Genomic DNA, 22,975 nt, shown 5'->3' with positions numbered 1-22,975 from the left:
AAGAAAGGCATACTGGGTGACTTCAGGGTTTTTCTATTTTCCCTTAAGATATATCCTGTCATTCTCAATCTTCTTGTTAGTTAAAAGATAACAAAGCCATTTCAGCAGCATTTTGGTGGACACCACAATTTGCTATAAGTGGATTCCCCTGTCTCCTGTAGGTAACTTTAAATACTACCTGTCCAGATAAAAATATGGAAGCTATCCTTCCTGACTTGTGTTTTAAAGTGTTAGCTCTAGACCTGTAGACAATGGCAGTATTGTTCCTATCATTATCAGGTGACATGCCTTAAGGACAAATTACATTTATACCAGTAATTTAGTCTATGCAGTTATTAGTGAGTTGTCATGTAACTGGGAAGATTGAAGTAAATGGATACATAGTGATGATCAAAGAAAACAATACACAAAATGAATCGCTTACTTTGTATTTCTGGGTATTTCATCATCAACAGAAGTCCCCATCGGAGAGTGGTGGAGGTTGTTTCCATTCCAGCAGCAAACAAGTCCGTCACCAAAACTGTTAGATTTATATCATTGAAATATAACTCTGGACTTGGCTTTTCCTGAAATGAATACAATTCATAGTATATCATATTTGCTTTAGCTCTTATATATTGGGTGGGGTCTGTAGACTTGCAAACCTTGGGGTTCAAATTTAAGGTCCCCCCAAACCTCCTCCACTGTTTGAGAAGATTATCTCTCACACAACACTCTTGCTAACCTGACTTGGTATATTTTAACAGTGTATAAAAGAGGATTTTGTTAGAGTACCTGAATTTTTAAAGCTGCTCTTTAAATAGGCAACTGAGGAAAAAAAAATGTTACATGGACGAAGCAGAAGCAGGGAGATGTTTGTCTGCAGCTTTCTTTCCAGGAAGGAGAACTGTGGAAAGCACAGTAGTGACATCACCAGTTCTCACTAGATCTTATAAGACTAGCAGTCAGAGGAAGCAATGCCTTGAATGATCTCACACTGCACATACACAGCTTTGAGACTTAAAGCACCGGGAGTGCACTATTTTTCAGTACAGTAAAAATTCAGGAACATTGATAAATATTTCAGTGTACTGCTTAGTAGTGTTGGGCTGAATGTTCGAGACGAACATTGACCGTTTGTGGGTTCGCTGGGCACACAAACGACACGGCTGTTCGCCCGCCATGCTCCACAATGCACTGCGCCTGATAGTGCATTGTGATTGGTCAAAGCAATGCACCTGACCACAGGTCAGGTGCAATGCTTTGGCCAACCACAGCACAGGATGACATCACAACAGTATTTTAGAACTGTCATTGTGGCGTAGCTTTCAGATGGCCAGGAGCAGGGTTTTTTTTTCCTTTTTTCAGGTCGGCAGTGGCAGCCAGCATCGTGATTGAGGTTGGATCTATTTCGGGGGACATTTTTAATTTAAATTTTTAATAAAGGACTTCTCAAAGACTGTCTCCTGTCTTTTTTACACTACACTTTTTTTTTCGTGAATAGGTAGCTGTACAATATACTGCATAGTCATTCACATGGGGGGGGGGATCCGGGGGCCCCCTTGTTAAAGGGGGCTTCCAGACTCCGACAAGCCCCTGCCCGAAGAGACCCTTTTCCCCATCAACATGGGGACAAAGCGCTTTGGGGGGGCCCCCTGCACCACAGCACCCCCCCATGTTAAGAGCATGTGGCCTTGTATAGTTCAGGGGGGTGCTCACTCATCCCCTCCCCTTTCCTGACCTGCTGGGCTGCATGCTCTGATAAGGGTCCGGTATGGATTTTGGGGGGACGCCCCCACGCCATTTAAAAAAAAAAATTTAAAAAAAATTAAAAAAAAAAAATCCCCTCAAAATACCAGACCCAAATGGCTTGGTATAGATGGGAGGGGGAACCCCATGGTTTTTAAGAAAATTTTAATTGTTGGGCATTGCCGACAATTCTTTTTACATTCAGCTGTCAGCTGTCATGATTAAACGTTTCACTATTAAAATACCGCATGACTTAAAAATATAACTCATGCGGTATTCTAGTAACTGAGCAGTTTATTACCGCATACTCAGATGCAGTAAGATACCGCTCAGTAAATTGTTCGTATTCGAAGTTCGTGGTCGAACATTCTGTAGGACACACACCCTACCACCCCCCCCCCCCCCCGCCAACAGTCGGTTAATCCGACAAGTGCGTTTTTACCACTACTATTCCTTTATATTGGCTTTTGGAATTTACAAATGCAGAAGTTTAAAAATTGAATGAAAGATTTAGCACTATGCAACACTTTTTGATAGCTAAGTCATGCATTTTATACACAACTATATAGATCAGAGGGACAAATGAGGAGGAAAGAGGGACAGAAGGACTTTGTTCCAAATGAGGGACAGTCCCTCGAAATCAAGGACAGTTGGGAGCTATGCATTACAATACAATACATTACATCATTTCCTAAGTCAGCCTTTCTCAACCAGGGTGCCCAGGCACCCTGGGGTGCCTTGAGGTTTCTTCAGGGGTGCCTTGGAAAAATGTCTAAAAATTGCCCAAACTTGTGTACAAGCCTGCCTTTTAGTTACACAAAGCCCCAGGTTTTCATTGTACACCATTATGACCTTTTAGCTGTGGGCGCCCTGACAACCAATGACTGACATCATCAGTTGATAAGGAGGATCAGCTGCCTGCACAGCATCCTAGTTTGAGGAAGAAGAGAAACACTAAAATACTACTCAGTACCAGTGTGCAAAAGTGTATTTGCTTTGGAAGAATAAATCACCTCTAATGTGAAGATTGGCGCCAGACGGACTATTTAAAGGGTGCCTTGGCCTATGCTAAGTGCTGACTGGTCTTCAGCTGTTCTCTGTTTCCTGCTCGTTCCTGTGTGATTTCTTGTTGCTGACCCGGTTTGTTCCTGACCTGATTCTGATTACTCTCCTGCTTGATACTTATTTCTTACCTCGGCTTCGCTCCTGACTTTGGCTTGCTTATGATTTGGTAGCTCACTGTCTGCCCGTTGATGACCCCGGCTATTCCTATGACAATGCTTCTGTCTCCCATCCCAGCTTCCTGTTTTACTCTGGTGTACACCTAGCGACCTACCAGATCAGCTCTGCATATCACTACTGTTCCTGAATTGGAAGTTCATCAGTCTTCCAAAGTCTCCAACTGCAAGAGCTGCAAACATCATCTACTGGCGCTCTTGTCCCCCTGGTCCCTAGACTCCCTCTGTTCCGCTTCCAGTGGGGTCAGGGCTAGTGACACAAGTGAGGCTGACCTCGTCATTTCAGTCTCCAATCAGGTACGTGACAGGTGTCCTACATGTGTGGATGTTTCTGTGTTATATAAAACGTTTCACATATAGAATGGGTTGACCTTTTAAAATTATGAACAGTCTTGAAGCACCCCTTTTTAGAATGGGGTGCTTCAAGACTGTCAATAATTTTAAAGGGTGCCTTGGAACTGTCCATAATTTTTAAGGGTGCCTTGACTGAAAAAAGGTTGAGAAACACTGTCCTAAGTTGTATTCTATTGTATGAGAATTTTTGTAACTTTGGTAATCTCTTCATTTTCGATATGAGGGATATATATAGGGATATGCCATCCTTCCTAGAATCCTTCCATTTGGGTGTAGACCGGCTAGGCCATATTGACTAGAATAAAAAAAACACCAAAAAAAGGATGATCATTTATCTGGTATTATCATCGTGTGTAGGAGGCTTAAGCCTTTTGATGCATTGACTGGTGCACATGGTGAGAGCCTTCATGATTTGTGTGCAGTTTCTCACATCTTAATAAGTTTTTGTCTGAGTCCTGGAGTCTGGAGGCTTTGTAGAGCTTTGGGTGTGATAAAGCTTTAATAGGCCCACATCTTACCTGCTAACCAAACCTCATTAATTAATCTGAGCTATGCACGGGCCTTTTTTCCATATGAGCTGACCAGGACTCAAGGGTCTGCAGGCTCTCTCTCTCTCTCTCTCTCTCTTGCTCGCTCTTGTTCTCTCTTTCCTGTCAAAGCCCACTGCTGGGGTAAAAGACTGACTGCTGACAGAACACTATGAGCATGCATATTCTGGCTTTAGTTTAGTGGCTTGGATCAACAGATGTTTTTGGCTTGTGCTATGGATCTGCAGTAGAAAGTCCTTCTGCACTGGGATGTTCTTGTTTGCTGCCTTGCTGAATAAAAGTGCAGGAGAAATCTGCTAGGACTATTCCTTGTGCATGGTTTCCTGCTGTCATTATCAGTTGAACCTGCCCCCTTATAACTTTACTGAAAATTAGCAATTAAAAACAGGTAGGTTCTGTATGAAGTAACATATTATATACTGTACCTCCTTTTGTTTGACAAGGAAGACATCAATGAAATTCCTCTGATCATTGACATCCAGCTGATTCCTCTGCTTGGTGAAGGTTTCTCTGATAAAATCATGAAATTCCTCTACATTTGGTATGAGTTCTCTGTGATTCCCGGGCAGCCATCGGACCAGAGATGGAAATGCATTGTACAACTAAAGGAAGAAACATACAGTTAGTTTTCTGATAATGATGAGTAACCATAAGTTGTCAGCAGAATAAACACAAATTGTACATTTATAAAGTACATGTATTTTTTTAAAGCAAACAGTGTAAATACCTGAATGTGCCTTTTGCAATCCCTGTATAACAGTACTGGAGTGCAAGAGGAAAAAAGCAGTACAAGGAGTCAATCAGTTCCTGTGCTGCCAAGAAGCATTATGATAGAAGGAGAAAGAAGTGTGGCAGAGAGATGAGCTCATTACTCTGCTGCTTCTCCTTTCACTGTCCAGTCACAGGTCGGGGTGGATTCAGGACAACCTGGGCTAAGAAGAAGTGGGTTGAATGATGCTGGTCATGCTGGGTAAATTTCTGAATTAAAGCTTAATATTTCAGCAAAAGCGTATTTTCTTATTATTATTATCGTTTAATAGACTACTCACTTATATCTTGGTATATTTAGCTGTAATCCTGCTTCAATGGAAAGGTTAGGGACAATGTGAAGAGCAGAAGGGGGGGGGGGGGTAATAGGCTAATAAAACTATTTGGATGATAATTGTTTAATATAATTCTGAAGTTTTGTAGATTTCTTGATGGTTTGAAAAGAAACTGGGCAGCAAGAAGACACCTGACGCTGCCTGTTTTATGTACCTGAGGCCTTCAGTATCATGTTAAAATGTTGCACTAAAAATAACCTTACCAAAACCATTGGAGAACCAGCAATTCTGGCATTATCATTGATTATTGTCAAAAGCCTCCGAAGTTTTGGATCATCATAGTCAAAGCGATGACCAAGCAATATAGACACAATGATGTTGGACACAGCAGCATTCATTATCATGGTGTTTTCAAATGGTTTTCCTGGAATACAACCAGAGACATAATTAAAACTCATAGTTTTGTCATGAACATAATTCTAAACAACAAGGGTCAAAAAAAGGTAATTTAAAAGGGTTACATTCAATTGCTGAATATGGCAAAGGCCTGCATTCCACTTTGCTGGAAATACATTATTGTCATCCCACATTGTTTCTGTGTTTCTCCAGGGTAAATGACTTTAGGAATATGGAGGACTTCACAGCCACCCTGTGTAATACTGAAGAGTCCTTCACGGAAACCTGGAGGCCCTGGCAATTTTTCATCTGCATGGATGCATAACTGAATAAATTTTCCCTACCTCAGTAAGTCAACATTATTTTGGCTCTCTTTCCAGAAGAGGGTACCTGCCCTGTCTAATCATTCTTGGGTCATTTCCTTATCATTCTTCCTTCACTCCTCTCCTTTCTCTGTTTTCTACTTCCCCTCTCTTTGCTCTACTCCCATCTCCTCTTTCTTCTCCTCCCCTTGCCCTTCTCTGCTCTCTTGATCCCCCCTGTTTTCTTCCCCGCTCTCTTGCTGATCATAACCTAATGTTCTACACCCTATCTGCCTTCACCTGGATTAGTAACCCTGGTACTGTAGTTGGCAATGCTTCCTTTGCAGACTATTCATGATGGGAACTCTAAAGAACATTCAGCTAACTCTGCCTTAGCATTTTCACTATAGTGGTAACCATCATCACTGTAACCTTTAATGTTCCTCTGGTCATCCTCCTGGTTACAAATGATATTGTGTTTTAAACCACCCTGTGCCTGTTTATTACTGGTAATGGCAGTCTGGTTAACGCTGCTCGATGGATGTTGTTCACAGTCCGCAGGGTGGCCTCTAACCACAGTAGGCACTTTCTGAACTACAGCTGTTTCCACATAGGTTTGTGAAAGGGTCCTCTCCCACAAGCAAGTGCCCAGCAGTAATAGCCAGTGGTCCTTTTTTTTTTTACTGAAGGTGTGAGGCGTGAGTGGATTGGTACGCTCAGCCCACCCAGGAGAAATTCAGGCAAGACAGTCTGTCCAGCGTGAGATGGGTTTGTTGTAGGGCACAGATGGCTGGCAGATATTTGCAAAGAGCAGTAGAGACCATGGTGCACTTGAGTGGGTTCTGAGTCCCTCTAATGTTCCAAGATAAAACAGGCACTGAAGTCATTTTGACAGAGGGGTTATGTTATTTAGGGCTTTGAGAGTACTCTGGTGGTATGCTGCATGCTGACAAGTCATTAACCCCACATCTGGCTGGCTATTGCACAGATCTTAAGTGCTTAGATTCAGGGATGGATTTGAGATGAATTCTGAAGAATGCTCAACAGGCTACACCGGCCTATGGGAAACAGTTTGAAAGGCTCTGGAATGACAATGAAGAAAAATGAGAACAAAAAAGTGCCATGGTACAGTTGGTTCGGTTGTGCTTTCAGCCTGACTGACACAAAGCCATAACTTTCGGGAGTCTCTCCACTGCACCTGGCTATCCCAGCCTCTGGATGGCACATAAAGAAAAGTAACTAAAAAAACAGGAACAACAGAGTCATTAGATAGGATTGGAGGATAACTGGTCTCTCCTTCCCCAAAACAGTTGAGTAGATCCATATAGAGCTTGGAACTATCATGGTGAGAATTCAGCAGCTAGGACAACTTGCTGTCACTTGCTCTCAATAGGAACATGATGTACTACACTCCCAGCTGGGACTTTATGAGTAGAAAACATCAGGAAGGCAGCTTCAGAGGTCATGGACTATGTGAAATTTGCAGCATATCCATCCTTCTCAGCAGCTTCTCTCGTTGTTTTCTGGAGAACATTTTCATTAGCATCGATCCGCAGCATTTTCGTAAAACTGTGGCTGTCCTCTGGCCGTGATGCAGAGCTTAGCCAGGAATAGCATAATGTAATGTACCTGTAGCCTTTGAAGTCACTTCTTGACATCTGCAAAGCACGCTGGGCGCCACTTGACATTAGCTGAAAAATCTGGATAGAAAGAAATTATGGCTCCATTGTACTGGATGTTGTGGCATTCTCTAGCCAACTGAAGAACAATTTCTTTATCTTTATCATTCAAGAGACATGCCAGCAGCAACCGTGGTGGATTGCCTGGTGGTAGGAGACTAGATGGAACTCTGTGTGCTCTTTCTACTAAATATAAAGGGGTAAAGGTCTCCTTGCCAAAGATCTCAAGTAGCCACTGCTCCACAAATTCTGTGAGATCTTTACCCTCCACCTTCTCGGGTAATCCCACAATCGAGACATTATTTCATCTCAAATTATTTTCAGTGTTCTCTGTTCTCAAACCATTGGCTGTGGCTAGCCTGGCATTGACATGTGTGTCTCGTATAAGCAGGGAAAGCTTATCTTCCAGATCACTAATTCTTCTTTCAGTGGCCGTTGTGCGCTCTCTAATCTTTTGCAAATCCTGCCAGATTAGGCCCACTTCTTCCTTCACCCCCTCCGAAATGTTCCTTCAGGGTGTTCACAGAGGCAGTGCATTTGTGGACAGCCCTAAGTACTGTATTTCTGCAAGGGTGGGTTGCTTACCATCCTCCTCCTCCTCCTTCTCTGCATCTCTAAATAGATGGTTGGCCTGGGTTGTAATGGCAGAGAGGCCAGTGGTCTGCACTTCGCCCTTCTGTTCAGCGTGAAAATTTTCAGGAGAGGCCTCTATATCCTCATCAAGGGCCTGCCCCGACAGCTTCCGGGCATAGAACAGCATATCCGTGGGGGGAGCCTGGTTTTGGCCTTAGGCTGTATACTCACTGCGTCCTTTTGTCTATCTGCACCACGCGGTGTCCATTGAGGAAGAGACTCTGTGGCACAATGTTGAGACTCCAGCTGTGCATTGTCCTCATTGGCCTTGCATGACACCATGCCCCCAGTGGTCCTCTCTTGATGATCAGGGGTCCTTGTCTCTCCCCATTCCCTCCCTTCCTGCCCTTTTCTCTCAAGCCTCTCTCCCACCCCCTCTTTCTTACTTTGAATTCCCTCCCCAAAGCAGTACCTGTCATAACTGCAGCCAAAAAGTTTAGTTTTGTTTCATCAGCCAAAGTACTTGGTCCTTTGTGTTTTTAACTGAGTTCACATTGGTGTGCTGCTGTTTACTCATAGTGCTGGTGTATACACCATTTTCCCTCATTTTACCCATGTTTTTAGCTGTGTTCACTTAGATTTATTTTAGGTTGCGCGTTTTTTTTGCTGCATTTTCTGAAAGTGCACCAAAAATCCTGCATGCTGCCTCTCTGCATACATCCTGCATGCTGCATCATTGTAAGGACAAGCATATTACTTGTTACCGGCATCTTTAACTTTTATCTATTGTTTTTATGCTTTAAATATCATTTCTTTTAGTTTCTAATATGTATATGTTATATTTTGGGTTGTCAGTAAAAAAATGCACTCCGATAGTAAAAACAAAAGTAATGGGGGATGGCAACACTGCCTCACATCTAGCATTGGACAGAGTATGATGGCAGCAGAAGTTTCTGATCAGCACTCTTCTACTGGGCAGCACAGTTTCATATAGCCACAGCAAACCCTCACCACACAGCACTGCAACCTTGTGGTGCTCTCTCTTACGCTTTAGCACAGGAAATGTTTGCAGCAGCACATGGTCCCACACAGCTGCAACAACCCTTAACTTTCTCTCTCCTTTCTTCATGATGTTGCCACCTGTCTCTCCAATTGAGCCCACCAGTCCCCTCAACCCTCTGGGAAATGTAGTTCCTCTTTTCCTCCCAGAACCAGTGCTATGCTGTGCTAGGGCATACATCCCCATCAGCCTGCATACCATTTATCCTTGATCTGTTGCATCAGCCAATCAGCCAATCTAGACCCCTGAGCTGGTGACACTCCATAGATGAGCATTGCAAAGTGATCTCACTAAAGATGACTGCTGCACTTCTGCATTAATGAATATTCAGGGTAACCATGGCCACACTGCAAAAGGATAATACAGCAGTAACAAAGAAGGAGGTACCACAGCAGTTATCAGCTACAGTCCAGGTTACACCTTCCACAAGAACTATTGCAAAAATAATTCATTGCATGTAGAAATGTTCTAGACTGCTCTACTTCCCTGCTAACAGGTTATGATATAAACAATTGTAACACCCTGCATTAACACTGGTTGCAGGATGCTAAGGGATAGCAGTGTTATGCGATTCAGCTAAGCTTGAAGAAAAACCTTGTTGAACTTATAAACTGGTAGCAGGATTTTTGTGCTCAGACAAGGAGTGAGCAGACCACATTTCCCAGAAGAGCTGGCAAAGGGGTGGGAACATATATATTCAGAAGCCCAGGAACTTTACAGGAAGGAGGGGGATGGTGAGGAACAGAGAATGTGTATGGAGAAGGCCATGTGGGATGCTGGAGTTCCAGGCCAGGCCAGGCCAGGCCAGGCTGCAGAGCGGAAAAGTAAAGAAGGATCACAGACTGCTGGTATCTCTGACAAGTAGGACAGACAACTCTGCAGGCAGGAGGATCATGGTGCAGCCACTGGCATTGCTTCTTACCAGAAGGACCAAGAGAACATGGGTGAAACCCTACTGAGAGACTACCTGTTATGCTACTGAGGCTACAGATTGGGTGAGAGGGTTCCAAACCCAGATAATTACAAGTCGCAAGTGACTGTGTTAAGTTTAATTGTTTCTTTCAGTTTAGTACACCTTACTAAACAACTTATCACACTGGGACCCAAGCTGCCCAGCTTATTCTATATTGTGGCCTACTAATTAGTGCTGTATTAGCCTCCTGAGCTGTAGGACCCTGGTACAGTATAGGCACCCTGAAGACAGAGTCACATTAGTATCTCTTTTCAAGTCTCTTGTAACTTCAAAGGAATTTGCTTCCTCAGTTTAGTTTACCTCCTTTTAGGAGGAGTCAGTCTCTGCTAAAGTCAGCTTTCACCCCTTTCTACAATATCAATAAATCTTTGCCTTCACCCTTTGTGCTGAAGAGATTTCATTTAAATTCCACATCACTCTAAGAATGAGTCTTCTCTTTTTTTCCTTAGATTACACCATCTAGAGGGAAACGTACTTTCACACAAGGAGGGATCTGAATCTTAATGTGCACCAACTAGAGCCCCATCGAGCGTGTAAAAAATTGGACACTTTTGGTAAAATAGATACAAAAAGGGACATTACTGCTTTTCATGAATTCATCTCCAGAGAGCCCAAGGTGAGTTAGCCTGACAATTTGATAGTTTCTCTTGGCTCCCTTGGATAGAGACATCTCAGGGGGTGGGACTGAATTTAAATTCTGATTCTGCAGGGAATTTGGGATTTTCTAAAATTGATACTGTGTTACAAAATTTTGTTAAACCCTCTAGAACAGTGGTTCTCAACCTTCCTAATGCCGTGGCCCTTTAATACAGTTCCTCATGTTGTGGTGACCCCCAACCATAAAATTATTTACCCAGTAATTATAATTCATAAGTGTCGTTTTACCTCCAATACTGCTGCTTTCAACACAGTAGCTGCTTTTAACAGAGTAGCTGCTTTCAACACAGCAGCTCCTTTCTACACAGTAGCTGCTCTTTACACATCGGAAATATGTGTTTTCTGATGGTCTTAGGGGACCCCTGTGAAAGGGTCATTCGACCCCCAAAGGGGTCGCAACCCACAGGTTGAGAACCACTGCTCTAGAACATTTAACGGTTATTTCATGCACATTTACTGCTTTTTTTTGTTGCGCCTGCTCTCTTTATATTGTGACCTTAATACAACCAGAATACCTGTTCACCCTGAATCCTGTGTGTTTATTTTATGGTTCCAACCTAGAGGGGGTCCTCCTAGTCAAAGGTTTATGGTGGTGTCAGCAGGGGTTGAGTTTTCAAAGCAGGCTCAGGACACACAGGGAACCCCAAAATACTCAAGGGCCCTCAAGGGGGTAGTGCTACACAATTATAATTCACATTTACAGCAGTTCTCATATATGAATTTCAAGTTAATCTGTTATCATTAAAGAGCCCGTGTAAGAGGGAGATTGTCCGGGTTGTATAAATGGAACCTTGAAAGGAAGATGCCAACTTGTGACTGCTCACTATCAGGGACTAGACACCAGCTAATAGAAGATTCTAGTTAAGAGCTTCGGTCTGATTTCATAGGAGAGGAATCTCCCCAAGAAAAAAGGCGGGGAGGAGGGGGGTGCTGTCAATGACAGGAAGGCACTTCCTGAGTATGTGCATGTGTGAGAAGTCTGAAGAATCTAAGAAAAAATAGGTGTAGTATGGTCCTGTCTCCTGGGTACAAACTGTATAATGATAGTGAGAACAGGGGATATGAAATATATAGGATTGTGTAGATGGTCAAATGTTGTCTTTTGCATTTGAATGCAGTACTGTTCAAACATATGTTTGAAAACATATACATTTTAGCAGGACCTGCTGCATCTAGGAATGCAACGCAAATCAGGATAATGCAGTCTCAGGACCCTCTACCAAAATGGATTACTACTGACCTTTGTAGGCTTTAAGAACTTTTGTCAAATTGTGGCACTCTTCAGTGATCTTATCCTCTATTGTTCTCTTCCCCATCCCTAAATCTCGCAGTGTAGAAAGAGTGAATCGTCTCATGGCTTTCCAGTTATTACCATTAGAGAATATAAGACCTAAAAAAAATAAAACATACATTCTGTCAGTCTAAAGGGCAATTCCAGGCAACCAGGGAGCTGCTTTTTTATTACTGTTATGCAGTCAGGCAGCATACACTGAAAAAGTATTCCAACCAACAAACAATTCAGTATAGCTTATTTTACAGTATGTGTGATCCACTACAGCAGAATTTAAAGAAATCTCTATTAAAAAATTGATATGTGGTGATCCTACATTATTAATTGTTGCAGTGATGAACATCCCAAACACATATTATAACATATTAGTTCTATTACAAAGAGGGGCTGTCATGCACTTAAAACACCTGCAATGTATAAATATTACAATACTTAATGTGCCAAAATAGATAATTTATTTCAAGGACAAGTTTTTATTCCATTTAGGACATGTTTTTTCACAATAAAAACAGTGGAAGGCCACCATGCTTCCAAATATAACACAATGTTTTGAGGAATGTATAGTTATATGAAATATACAAAAAACTAAATATAATAGAGGGAGAATCCCTGTACTTGGGTGGAATTTTGGTAAGCTGCCAGCACAAAAATCTGTGATACCAAATAGAAGTAAAACGGTAAAAATAAAGAGCAGCGCTATAGAAAATGCAAACTTATGTGCATATACATTAAAATGTGTCAAGACATAAGCATGTAAAGTCTTCATCAATCAATAAATGTGATAAATAAATACCAAAGTTCAATAAACTTAGGTGACCAAATGAAAAGTGTCCATTAAGTGTACATGTACACCAAAAAGTGTGTTATAATAATCCACTCCTTGTAGTACTATCAGAGGAAAAACACACCAAACAATCCACTTCTTGAGGGCAACAGTAAGCAAAGACATCCACCAACAATTGCTCCCCTGGTACCAGATTAACATGACCATCATATAATGTATGGTCAAACTGCACTTAAAGGGTGAAAAGGTTTTTCTCCAGCATACACACATCTTGGAAGATAATAATTAATAAATATTGCATTACAAATAAAGTCCATATATCTAGTGCTTCATTCTCGTGTACTTCAATAACAGTGTTACATGCTCTGAAAAATCCTCATTTCTATGAGGACACCCTGCAGAAGGATTGAAACGCGTTGATGCAATTTCTGGTTGCTTGGAACCATTTTAGGATACTGCATCACCTTTTTTGATGTTATCTGAGGATACTAAATTATTACTACAAGGGTATTTGTTGTTTATGGAATGTGAGTGAAATATATATTTTATCATAGCTAATAAGTGGCATGACAATATTACACTATTAGTGTTCCTTTTGCTTCCCTTTGATACATATCTGATAGTAAACGGAATACACTGACGGGCTGAACCTTTCCTATTACAACTATGGAACCAGTACTCTATTGAATCCTGGAAACATCTGTGAGCACATCCCACCAGAGAAAAGCATTTTCTGACTCTTAAGCCCATAAAACTAGAAGTCCACCTCATCTGGTGAGTGAGGAGTGCACAGGGGAGGGAGCACCGAGCACAACGTGATTTAAATTTGTTTCAGAGCACAGGACATTGGCATTGGTTTTTTTCAGCGCATGTGACACTTATTGAAGTACACAAGCACGAAGCACTAGATACATGGACTTTATTTGTAATGCACTGTGTTTATTAACCTCTTCTCGCTGGCAGCGCACAAATGTGCGGCCTCCCCGCATCTGGGCCTAGATGCCGAGCGGCCGCACATTTGCGTGCAATTAAAAAAAACATATGTGCTGAGAGCGCGCACCCTGCGCGCTCTCAGCACACATGTTCGGTACTCATGGAAAGGTCCCGGTCTGCTCTTTCAATCGGGACCTTTCCCGATCATGTGACCGCTGTGATGACGCGTCACGGCGGTCACACGATCCCTAAACCCCGCCCGTCCCGCCTCCCGGCTTCTGAAACTCTTAAAGGGCCGGGAGGCGCCGGCGGGAAGGGGTTAATTATTATTATTTTCTATTAGTGTATTTCATGTTTGAGCAGCGGGATTCTTTAGCACAATAGTTTTTTTTTTGCACAATATTTTGGTCACAACTTGTTTTGTGTATAGTAGCGTGGGTTATTTGTTGTTTAGACATCTTGAAAGATCTTGAAAGATGCCCATGTTTTTCCCCACAATAATGACATGAAGAAGAAGAAACAAATTGTATAGGGTAATAGCTCCAAATCTGTTTTAAAATATTTCATTTACTTATTTCAGGTACTTGTATAGCTCCATCAATTTACGCAGTGCTTTACATATATATATTGTACAATCAAATCAGTCCCTGCCTTCAAGGAGCTTACAATCTAAGGTCCCTAACGCACATTCATACGTACACATAGTAGGGCCAATTTAGATAGGAGCCAATTAACCTACCAGCATGTCTTTGGAGTGTGGGATGAAACCGGAGTACACAGAGGAAACCCACGCAAGCACAGGAAAAACATGTATAAGGCACTGTAAAACAGGCAAAAAAATCCCAGCAAGGCAATCTTACATTACATACATCCAATTAGCAAAGGTACTTCTTCTGATCTGAATTCCAAAAAAGTCTGCGTGATGACGCCAGGTTTGTTAGCCTCACCCAACGTGTTTCGGCATAGAAGACATCATCAGGGTCCACTCTTTTTTTCTACTTAAAGTAGTAGAATGTTTATACCTTCCAGGTATTTGAGGTACATGACAGCAACTCTTTGAGCAATACACCGCTTTCCAAATTATTATGCAAATTCTATTTAAGTGTCACAAAGATGAAATATTTTGTTTTTCAGTTTAACTCATGGATGGCATTGTGTGTCAGGGCTCTTTTGACCACTGAAAACAATCTCGGACACCTGTGATAATTAGATTGGCCGGTGAGCCCAATTTAAGGAAAAACTACTAAAGGAGGGTGTTCCACATTATTAAGCAGATCACCATTTTCAAGCAATATGGGGAAGAAAAAGGATCTCTCTGCTGCCGAAAAAAGTGAAATAGTTCAATGCCTTGGACGAGGTATGAAAACATTCGATATTTCACGAAAACTTAAGCGTGATCATCGCACTATTAAGAGATTTGTGGCTGATTCAGAGCACAGACAGGTTCATGCAGATAAAGGCACATTGAGGAAGATTTCTGCCAGATCCATGCATCGGATCAAGAGAGCAGCTGCTAAAATACCATTACATAGCAGCAAACAGATATTTGAAGCTGCTGGTGCCTCTGGAGTCCCACAGACATCAAGGTGTAGAGTCCTCCAGAGTCTTGCAACTGTGCATAAACCTTCTATTCGGCCACCAATAACCAATGCTCACAAGCAGAAACGGCTGCATTGGGCAGAAAAATACATAAAGACTAATTTCAAACAGTCCTGTTCACTGATGAGTGCCATGCAACCCTGGATGGTCCAGATGGATGGAGTAGTGGATGGTTGGTGGGCGGCCACCCTGTTCCAACAAGGCTGCAACGTCAGCAAGGCGGTGGTGGAGTCATGTTTTGGGCCGGAATCATGAGAACAGAGCTGGTCGGCCCCTTTAGGGGCCCCGAAGGTGTAAAGATGACCTCTGTAAAGTATGTGGAGTTTATGACTGACCACTTTCTTCCCTGGTACAGAAGGAAGAACTATGCTTTCTGTAATAAAATCATCTTCATGCATGACAATGCACCATCTCATGCTGCAAAGAATACCTCTGCATCAATGGCTGCTATGGGGATAAAAGGAGAGAAAGTCATGGTGAGGCCTCCATCCTCCCCTGACCTCAATCCTATTGAGAACCTTTGGAGCATCCTCAAGCAAAAGATCTATGAGGGTGGGAGGAAGTTTAAATCCAAACAGCAGCTCTGGGAGGCTATTCTGACATCTTGCAAACAAATTCAAGCAGAAACTGTCCAAAAACTCACAAGTTCAATGGATGCAAGACTTGTGAAGCTGCTATCAAATAAGGGGTCCTATGTTACAATGTAAGGTGACCTGTTAAAATGTTTAAAAAGTTAAAATGTTGTTAAAAGTTTGATTGAAATAGCTTTTGATTTCAGTAAATATGCTGAAAACATAACAAATGACAATTTTCAGTTCTTTTCAACCTATAAAGTGTTTTGAAACTTTCTGTGCGTAATAATTTGGAACAGTGAATTGTACGTTTTTTATGTTTAAAAAAATACTGTTTTCATTAGGAGGTTTGTTCAATAAAATGTGAATTGTACTCTTAATAGTTGATAACATGAGAATTATGCTGACTGTTATTTACATCAATTATTTAGGTAAATGAGAAAAATATCATTTGCATAATAATTTGGAACACGGTGTACTGTGTTACAATACAGCAGAATTTACAGAACTATTCTCAAGTTAAGGGATGCCTTCTGAAATCTCTGCTGTTGTGTACTTACATTTATACATTTTCATGAGTTATTGACTTTTAAAAAAAAATGTATTTGAATTCCTGCCCATAATAAAGAATGGAGATGTTGCCACTGTTGTACTTTCAACTGTTGTACATGCAGCACCCTTGGTGGACTTTATATAGGGTACAATGATGATTGTCCTCCTAGGATGTCTTTTTTTCACTGCACCATGAAAAATGGGGGTCTTTTTAATCTGCAGTCTTGTCAACGTACTTTAAAATCTGTTCACATGACCACGATGTGTATGCTATTGTTCTCTATATGATAATCTGGTCATAAAATAGATCACATTAAATAATGGATAAATACCATGTTCCTTGGCTATGTCTATAAAAACTGGCACATGTGGTCTTCCAGAAAACTCCTCAGCATGGTTGACCAGCGCGTCTTTCACTCTCTCATAGCCACAGAGCACAACCAACTTCTGAGGTCCCAACTGTAGGCTATAAACTGAACCATATTCCTCAGCAAGCTGCAAAGAAAAAATGTATAATATGAAAATCAATACTGTATGGTGTATATTGACATAGAGATGCTGGTCACTTTAAAGTAAAATATTTAAAGCCTAACCTCAGCCAGTTTTTTAAACTGTATCATTTGTGAACACCTGAGTCATAGGAGACTGTAATGGTTCAGTGTTGCTGCAGTAAGCCACAGAGTAAGTTGAAATCAGAAGCACCAATGTCAGGGACAAATCAACAAAGCATAGGTATGCATGATCATGATTTGTAGATTTGTATGCATTACACTTTAAGTGAAATCTTTGAAACACCTGACATTTTGACAGTCCTTTTATCATGACCTGTAGATGCTAGTAGGCTGCTGCCTATATTGCCACCTACAATGTGTATTGATGGGACCAGCAGGATGTTTTCCTCCTGTCTATGTTCCCAGGAAGTAAAATCTGACATTAGTATTATTAGGTATTACTGGTCTTCTGTGATGGTCTATGCAGCTATTTTGGTCTTATCCCTTTACATAGTCAGTGGACAGACCGCTAATGATACCTCATGTACAACGGTGAACAGGAAAAGACACACTTTTTTATAATAGTGGACAATACAAAGACCCCACTGGTGGTCACTGGAGCAGTTCTCCCTTACATTGGTGGTAAATAACACCTTAAATTGGTGCAAAAGCGCTAATGTCAGAGGTTACTTCCTTGGAACATAGACTGGAGGGAAACATTCTGCTGGTCCCATCACTGCCTTCATCCTAAAATGTTCACACTTGAATTATGCGGGTGCCTTTGGGCTGGAGACCAAGCAGTCAAGAAATGTCTACAGCAGGGATGCTGGCTGGGTCCCAGGGATGAATGAGAAGTTAAAAAGCAGGACGCAGAGCTCTGCCACTCAGTCCCTGCTATGGTGTTAATTCTACCAATGACTTATGACCTGTCAAGTTTCCTTTTCTTAGAATGCTCAGAGACTCCATGAGTGAGGTTAATCGACAATAGTTTGTGTCTCTGCCCACTCCAGAGCACTTTATTTCATCATAATAATGTATTCTTCATTTAAAAAAAAATATATTGCTGAACAGAAAGCTATTTACATATACATTATCCATGCATTTAATTTAAAAATGTAAAGCTCTTACCTGGTGAAATGTTACATAAGGTTTACTCAGATTTATAAGGTGCATATTTCCAATAATAGGCAAACATGGTGGTCCAGGAGGATAATTTGGATGTTTTTTTTTCTTCTCCCCAAACACAAAAATTGCCAGGAAAACACAAGTGACAACAGAGAGGACAATTGAAACCGGATCAGTTACATACATGTCTGCAGCAAAACCTGGAGAAAATGAAAAATTAGAAACTGAACTGAACAATAATTAAGCCGAGAAGAATCAGAGAATCTAGGGAGATGAGCTTTGTATCATTTATGGTTGCAGACTTTTTCTGGGAGAAAAGTCCAAGGATGACACAGACACTACACTTCCTCTCCACCTCTCTAGGTCATCATTAACATGCTTTGGGAGTAAATCCCATTCTGTAAATTTGTTATTGTGGATTTACAAGTTATTGCTGGACCTTATAGGAAAGGGTTCTCTGTGGCTACCCAACTCCTAGAGTTGTCGGTCCCTTTAAGGCATGATGGTTGTAGAAGTGGGTGATGAGTGTTATAAAGAAAGGTCTTTAATGTCCAAATGTTAGAAATCGTACGTTTATTCGAAAACGTGTATATATAACACTACCAACATGTTTCAGAGGTTTGAACCCTTCTTCAGGGATTAAGGCTTGAGACTGTAAATTGGTGCATAGTTCAGTGTAAAACCATGATGGGATACCTTGTGAGAAGTGTTATTGTGGATGTGCTGCAAACCCTGAAATGATCAGTTATATTGTGTAAACACTTAAAAAAACCAAAGTATGCACAAATTGGAAGATTCTGACATCTTTCTCCACATCCTTCTGTCTCTGCCATGGCACTCATTTCAATTCTTTAACAGCTTAATACTGAAACTTGGTGTTATTTGGTTTGTTTTTAAACATATCTAAAGCCAAACCTTTTTTCATTAATTTTTGATAGATACATGTAGTAGGGGATAAAACTCATTCTTTGTCCAGTGGGGAGAGTTAACTTCACTTCCTGTCATATAGACACAACAGGAAGAGAGAGGAAATCTCTTCAAAATGGTAAACATTTTTTGGATAGCTATAACAAGAACAGATGACCCCATTGGAAGAGCTACCATTACCTCTTTCATCACTTCAGTGGTCACCAAGACAAAAAGAGAGAATGAATCTTCCCAATTGATACACTGGCATCCATACAAAAAAAATTACAAAGGTTCTAACACTTCCCAACTCAATCAAAAATAAAAAAATGCTTGGCTTTAGATACAAAATCAAAACAGTGCAAATAAATACGCATTATCCCCATCTGAATAAATATATAAATTAAACAAAACTAAAAACAACATTCCAGCCTATGCAATCCAGTGACCCAAATGATAAGTTCAAAATAAATTATGCAAGCCATAGCATCATAATTCTTTAAATTAATGTGTGGAACTCCCACTTCCCACTGGAACTCACCAAATCTTTAAGACTTCCGAATAAATGTAATTAAAAAAAATACTCAATATTCCCCTTATTGGAGGACCATCAACATTCCAAATCAGCAAAGATCACTGTTTCCCAATGTTCTCAAGTATCAGGTGAACTAGGGGAAATAAAAAACTTACAACAGTGAATTATTTAACGAAAAAAGAAAAAAACATACTCAAATTCAGCATAAACAGCCAAATAATTGCTGGCATGAATTATTGGCTAAGCTTTACCTTACTCTCTGCCAGCAGGACATCCTCTCAGTGAAGCAGCTGATGCATTTCTTCCAAGCAGCTTCATTGAAGATGAAGAAGTGGAATCAGAAGATAACAGCCACAACTAGCTACAACCAAACAAGGAATGATGGCATGAAGCAGCATTAGATGCAAACTTTATTAATATATTAAAACAGGGCTCATACAGGCAAACAAAGTTCTTGAAAGCATTATGCGCTTACTCATAGAGTGATCCCCAAATTAGCATTTTTATCTGTTAGCAATATAATAATCATAATCTTCACATCATGTCCAACTAGTGCATATACAACTAATACTAAACATTTAAAAAAAAACATTTGATATAAGATCCTCCTTAACCACTTGCCGACTGCAGATAGCCTAATGGCATGCACCCGGGGGCATACGCCTGGTGATCTCCATGATCGCTGTGTCCTACAGACACAGCTGATCACGTCATGTGGTAAAAGGCCAATCACAGCGGCCTTTTACCATGTGATCAGCCATGTCCAGTGACACAACAGATCACTGGTAAATGCAGTTGCCAGTTATCGGCTGCACTTTCCTCACGTTGTCACAGCGGGAGGAAAGTACTGCCAATAACTGGCAATTGTCAGAGGAGGGATCAGCACCGATCATCAGGGCACTAATGATCAGTGCCCTGATGATCGGTGCCCAGCAGTGCCGCCCACCTGTGCCCAGCAGTGCCACCCACCTGTGCCACCCAGCAGTGCCATCCATCAGTGCCCAGCAGTGCCGCCAGTCAGTGCCATCAGTCAGTGCCACCCATCAGTGCCGCCTATCTGTGCCCATCAGTGCCACCTATCAGTGCACATCATTGTTGCATATCAGTGCCAGCTCATCAGTGCCGCCTATCAGTGCCCATCAGTACCGTCTATCAGTGCCCATCAGTGCTGCTTATCAGTGCCCATCATTGTTGCATATCAGTGCCAGCTCATCAGTGCCTCCTCATCAGTGTTGCCTATCAGTGCCCATCAGTGCCTGTCCATGCTGCCTATCACTGCCCATCAGTGCTGTCTATCAGTGCAGCTTCATCAACGCATATCAGTGAAGGAGAAAAATTACCTGTTTTCAAAATTTTATTATAGCTCAAAAAATAAAACACCCAGCAGCGAGTACATATCACCAAAAGAAAGCTCTATTTGTGTGAAAAAAATGCTAAAAATGTCATTTGGATAAAGTGTTGCATGACTACACAATTGTCGCTCAAAGTGCGACAGTGCTGAAAGCTGAAAATTGCCTGGTAGGTAAGTGGTTAAACTCATTTCTATTGCAATATATATATATATATATATATATACACATACACATACACTGCTAAAAAAAATTAAAGTAACACTTTGAAAACACATCATATATCATTGGGGAAAAATATCATGCAGGATATCTGTACTGATATGGACTGAGTAATGTGTTCAGAATGTAAGGATGCCCCATCGTTTGATAGAAATGAAAATGATCAACCTACAGAGGACTGAATTCAAAGACACCCCGAAAATCAAAGTGAAAAAATTATGCGGCAGGCTAGTTTATTTTGCTGAAATGGTACTCAGTAGTTTTTATGGCCCCCATGTGCTTGTATGCATGCCTGACAACGTCGGAGCATGTTCCTAATGAGACGACGGATGGTGTGCTGGGGTATTTCCTCCCAGATCTGGAACAGGGCATTAGTGAGCTCCTGGACAGTCTGAGGTGCAACCTGGTGGCATCAGGTGGACTGAAACATGATATACCAGAGGTGTTCTATAGCATTTAGGTCTGGCGCGTGTGGGGGCCATTCAATGGTATCCTCCAGCAACTGCCTGCATACTCTCGCAACATGAGGCTAGGGGTTTTCATACGCCAGGAGGAACCCAGGACCCACTGCACAAGTTTAGGGTCTGACAATGGGTCCAAGGATTTCATCCCAATACCTAATGGCAGTCAGGGTCCCATTGTCTAGCCTGTAGAGGTCTGTGCATCTCTCCATGGAGATGCCTCCCCAGACCATCAATGACCCATCACCAAAACAGTCATGCTGAATGATGTTACAGGCAGCATAACATTCTCCATGGGTTCTCCAGACCCTTTCATGTCTGTCACATGTGCTCAGGGTGAACCTGCTCTCATCTGTGAAAAGCACAGGGTACCAGTGGTAGACCTGCCAATTCTGGTGTTAATTGGCAAATGCCAATCGAGCTCTATGGTGCCAGGCAGAGGAAGTAACCTCATGCTACCAGTAGTGACACTGACCCTAGCCAAAAGCAAAACTAGTGAAAAACAGTCAGAAAAGATGAGTAGGGAAAAAAATTTCAGTGGCCTCCACCTGTAAAACCATTCCTGTGTTGGGAGGTGTCTTATTGTTGCCCATTTAGTGCACCTGTTGGTAATTTCAATAACATCAAAGCAGCTGAAACTGATTAACAACCCCAATTGCTACTTAACTGACCAGATCAATATCCCAGGAGTTTAATTGACCTGATGCTATACTCTGATTAAACAGAGTTCCTTTAATTCTTTTGAGCAGTGTACAGTTTCGAGCAGTGTGTGTGTATATATATATATACAGTCATGGCCGAAATTGTTGGCACCCTTGATATTTCTCCAGGAAATCATGTATTTCTCACGAAACGTATTGCATTAACACATGTTTTGCTATACACATGTTTATTCCCTTTGTGTGTATTGGGACAAAACAAAAAAAGGGAGGAAAGAAAGCAAATTCGACATAATGTCACACAAACCTCCAAAAATGGGCTGGACAAAAGTATTGGCACCCTTTCACAACTGCGGATAAATAAGAATGTTACAAGCATGTGATGCTCCTGTAAACTCACCTGGGGCAAGTAACAGGTGTGGGCAATATAGAAATCACACCTGAAAGCAGATAAAAAGGAGAGACGTTCACTTAACCTTTGCATTGTGTGTCTGTCTGTGCCACACTAAGCATGGACAACAGAAAGAGGAGACGAGAACTGTCTGAGGACCTGAGAACCAAAATTGTGGCAAAATATCAACAATCTCAAGGTTACAAGTCCATCTCCAGAGAACTAGATTTGCCTTTGTCCACAGTGCGCAACATTATCAAGAAGTTTGCAACCCATGGCACTGTAGCTAATCTCCCTGGTCGTGGACGGATGAGGAAAATTGATGAAAGATTGCAACGCAGAATAGTCCGGATGGTGGATAAGCAGCCCCAAACATGTTCCAAAGACATTCAAGCTGTCCTGCAGGCTCAGGGAGCATCAGTGTCAGCGCGAACTATCCGTCGACATTTAAATGAAATGAAACGCTATGGCAGGAGACCCAGGAGGACCCCACTGCTGACACAGAGACATAAAAAAGCAAGACTACAGTTTGCCAAAATGTACTTGAGTAAGCC

General features: G+C 41.6%; 1 protein-coding gene across 2 annotated transcripts in view; it reads right to left on the bottom strand.

The window, feature by feature from the left end:
- The window catches only part of LOC149455655 (cytochrome P450 2K4-like), a 58,256-nt gene that overhangs the window by 15,480 nt on the left and 19,801 nt on the right, over nt 1-22,975 (bottom strand). Inside the window, exons 2-9 of one of the 2 annotated variants that reach the window (XM_089686049.1) lie at nt 19,591-19,700; nt 19,346-19,472; nt 17,902-18,098; nt 16,615-16,777; nt 11,792-11,941; nt 5,175-5,335; nt 4,294-4,470; nt 425-566 (exon numbers count right to left, since the gene is read on the bottom strand). In XM_089686049.1, coding sequence (XP_089542175.1) covers nt 425-566; nt 4,294-4,470; nt 5,175-5,335; nt 11,792-11,941; nt 16,615-16,777; nt 17,902-18,084 — 976 coding nt within the window. In that variant the 5' untranslated portion in view covers nt 18,085-18,098; nt 19,346-19,472; nt 19,591-19,700. The remainder of the gene's footprint in view (nt 1-424; nt 567-4,293; nt 4,471-5,174; nt 5,336-11,791; nt 11,942-16,614; nt 16,778-17,901; nt 18,099-19,345; nt 19,473-19,590; nt 19,701-22,975) is intronic. The other variant, XM_089686050.1, reaches the window with a different exon arrangement.

This window comes from Staurois parvus, unplaced genomic scaffold (assembly GCF_062004578.1).
Source record: "Staurois parvus isolate SC_StPar_1 unplaced genomic scaffold, SC_StPar_1.0 ptg000390l, whole genome shotgun sequence".
NCBI lineage: Eukaryota > Metazoa > Chordata > Amphibia > Anura > Ranidae > Staurois > Staurois parvus.
The sequence above is the reverse complement of the archived record's forward strand: the minus strand, read 5'-3'. Positions and strand labels throughout refer to the sequence as shown.